The following is a 3,510-nucleotide window of genomic DNA, read 5'->3' as shown; positions in this document are numbered from 1 at the left end:
TTAATAATATTAGAATGGTACTGATCCTTCAGTGAGAATAGGAACTCCCTTGCTTAGTCTTTCCCAAATGTCTGATGTAAGGATCTGAATATCACATTGGTGAGATTTTATAGTACTTTCAGTAAAAGTATTATTAAGTGACCTTTATTATCCTATAACACAAAAAGATAAAATGTGGAGACTAATCCCCATTTCAAATACACCTTGAGGGAGGTTTCGACAATGTAGTTGGACTCCTCTTTCTCTGGGAGCGAGTACTGAATCCAAAGAGATCGGGGGTGAATTGTCCAAGTTTACACAGTATCTATGCACAACTCCTAGACCTAGTACATGGACATCCTGTCTTCCGGTTCAACAATAATTCAATAATTGCCTGTTATAGACCTGCTTAGGATAAGCTATCATTTGTATAAAATATTATTTCTAAGTGCTAGTGATGGGTTTTTTAAAATATAAAAATAGTTTTTCCTTCTTGTAACAGATTACAACTGACCAATGGAAGATAAGAATCAGACAGAAGCGACTGAATTTCTTTTCTTGGGCCTCACAAATCACCTCCTTCATCAGATCATCCTCTTTGTCATGCTTCTCTTTGTCTATCTTGTCACCCTGGGGGGTAACGTAGGCATGATCGTTCTCATATGGACTGATGCAAGACTCCACACTCCTATGTACTTTTTTCTCAGTCACTTGTCCTTTGTAGATATTTGTTCTTCTTCTTCCATTGCCCCCAAGATGCTGTGTGATATCTTTGCGGAGAAAAAACACATCTCTTTTGTGGGTTGTGCTGCACAGATGTGGTTCTCTGGTTTCTTTGTGGCAAGTGAATGTTTCCTCCTGGCTTCCATGGCATATGACCGGTACATGGCCATCTGTAAGCCCTTGCTGTACACTCTCATCATGTCCCAGAGAGTCTGTGTGCAGCTGGTGGCAGGGCCTTACGCCATGGCTCTTATAAGCACAATGACCCACACAATTCTCACTTTTCGCTTACCCTTCTGTGGTCCAAATATCATCAATCACTTCTTCTGTGACATTTCTCCACTGCTGTCTCTAGCATGTGCAGACACATGGATCAATAAATTAGTGCTCTTCATCTTGGCTGGAGCTATTGTCATACTCAGTGTCCTGATCATCATGGTCTCCTATGTTTGCATCCTGGTGGCCATCTTGAAGATCCGGACTGCTGATGGGAGGCAGAAAGCTTTCTCCACTTGCTCTTCTCACATGGCAGTCGTCTCCATCCTGTATGGGACTCTTTTCTTTATCTATGTTCTGCCTGGCTCAGCTTCCTCCCTGGATATCAATAAAGTGATTTCTCTATTTTATACTGTGGTAATCCCCATGTTGAACCCCCTCATTTATAGTCTGAGGAACAAGGAGGTGAAAAATGCATTCAGGAGGAAGTTGGAAAGGAAAAATTCTCTAGTGGTCTTGGTAAAATAGAACTCTGTTGTGTTGTACCGTAGATGTTGGTACAGACTGTACAAGAAAGCGATCACTGAAGTGGAAGTTAGAGTGCATGTGAGTCCATGCTCTGCCAGCTCACAGATAATTTGAAAAGTGGAGTAGTTCCTAAATATTTTTCCATCCCATTTTGTTTGTGACATGACAAGAGTTTCATAATAATATAGAGATTTATTGAGAATATAAATGTGAAATTATACTGGAAGAAAACTTAGGTGACCGTTTGTGCAGTCATGGATGTTTGAATACTATTTAATCCAGACAAGAAAACCAAAACTTGTAATAAAAAATTTAGGGTACCACAAATAATATTACAAGGAAATAATAAAACAAGAGAAAATGTTTGCGCACATGTTCCAAACAATGAAGTTGTATCTCTGATAATGAAGGAACAGTCTAAAATTCAAAGAAAAATATAATAGATAAAAGGGCAAACAAATGAACAAGCAATTCACAGAAGTGGGTATCCACATAACAAGATTGTGTGAGAAAAAAAAGTTCACTATCATGACGTCAAGAAAATGAAAGGAAATTAAAGGCAATGCAGTGCCTTTCAATATAGAGAGAACATTGTTAGTTTCCTGTGAAGATGAAGTTCCTATATGGCTGTGTCCACTCTTACTTCCTGCTAATAGTGTGAATACTCCATTTCACAAAGAACCTGGTAGTTCCCATATAAAATGATAAATTTTTATGGCATCTGACCTAGAAATCCCTCCTTTAGAAATCTTTAGCTGACCAAAATATAAATGCCAATGAATAAGATTACACATATTTCAGCACTTTGTATGGAAACTAAAATAAAATAAATGGTCTGTATATCCACCATTATAAGAAAAGTCAATTTTGTGTGTGTGGATGTGAAATGCACAGTAAATGAAAAGACCAGGTAATCGTGGACTGACCTGGAGATGGTATGCAGTCACTGTTAGGTGAAAAAAAAAAAAAAATCAGGTGGAAGACCAAAGTGTAGCTCTGATCAAGAACAAGGGCCGATGCCATATAATAAAATGTGCATGTGTGTGCAGGTGCAAGTGAACACTGGAAGGACCTTATAAAGGATGCACAACAAGTTTAGATGTTGATTACTTCAACAGGAGTGATGTTGAGGTGAGAAAGGAGAGGTTTTATTCATGCACATTTGAGCTGTTGCTTGATCGCCCCCCTGCTTTACTTGGGATCCATTTAAATGGAACTCCATTTATATCTTATGGTTTTTGCTTGGCCCATTTACTTTATTTATTGAAGGCTTTGATTGGACCCAATGCATTAGGGCAGGACTGGATACATGCTCATGTGGTGCTTCCTGGGCAAGAGTTTCTTCTTTATTAGGCCTCACAAACAGACGAGGAGCTCTTTCTCAAAAAATGTAACCTTCTTTGTTACGGATGGTGTAGAATATCTCCTGAAGCTCAGGACCTGAATCTTTCCCCTACTGAGGCTGGTAATAAGGTTCAGGTTGCTTCTTTCCCCAGGATCACAGCTTTCCTTATAGATCCTGCTCTATCATGTGGTCAAGTGGCAGGGCTGCTTGCACTGTACTTGGACCTGCTGGGAAGACTCTCCTGTTCTGCATCCCACTTAATGCCTGTGGGCCTTCTGTGCCATATAGTCTCTGGACTGGAGAACTCTTCCTAGCTGTGGATTATGTTTCCTCCAAAACTCACAGAGGCCTACTAGGACTCTGATTCTTTCTTAATGAAATTTACTTTGGATGGGGTATTGTAGCATGCCCTTGGCAGGTAGACCTGTAAAAACTCACCCAATATTTTGAGTTTCCAAGTCTTAATAGGTATTTGTGTGTTTGTGTTGTGTCTCTCACCCTCTGGAGCACAGGTGTTTCACCAAGGTGTCCAATGTTCCGGCCAACTGCTTGTGTGAACTGCTCTATCAGTATGACATTATCAAGGTAGTAGACATTACAGTTAGTATCCACTCAGTGTAGTGGGTAGGAGGCCAAATATCTTGGGGGACCACATACCAGCAGACTATACTGAGGAGGGCAGGAGTGTTAACATAACCTTGAGAAAAATTGAAAATGAA

General features: G+C 39.9%; 1 protein-coding gene across 1 annotated transcript; it reads left to right on the top strand.

Annotated features, from left to right (window-relative positions):
- Positions 1-495: 495 nt before the first annotated feature.
- LOC101680684 (olfactory receptor 5G3-like) lies at positions 496-1,446 on the top strand. The gene has a single exon (XM_004777649.2). The coding sequence runs from the start codon at positions 496-498 to the stop codon at positions 1,444-1,446; it is 951 nt and encodes a 316-aa protein (XP_004777706.2).
- The last annotated feature ends 2,064 nt before the right edge of the window (positions 1,447-3,510 follow it).

Source organism: Mustela putorius, unplaced genomic scaffold (genome assembly GCF_011764305.1).
Source record: "Mustela putorius furo isolate JIRA1106 unplaced genomic scaffold, ASM1176430v1.1 tig00000127_pilon_pilon_pilon, whole genome shotgun sequence".
NCBI classification, from domain to species: Eukaryota; Metazoa; Chordata; class Mammalia; order Carnivora; family Mustelidae; genus Mustela; species Mustela putorius.
Note: the sequence above shows the minus strand (reverse complement) of the source record. Positions and strands in the feature narration are given on the sequence as shown.

Excerpts from the sequence above, each read along its gene's own strand:
- LOC101680684 (XM_004777649.2), top strand. The coding sequence starts at position 496 with ATGGAAGATAAGAATCAGACAGAAGCGACTGAATTTCTTTTCTTGGGC.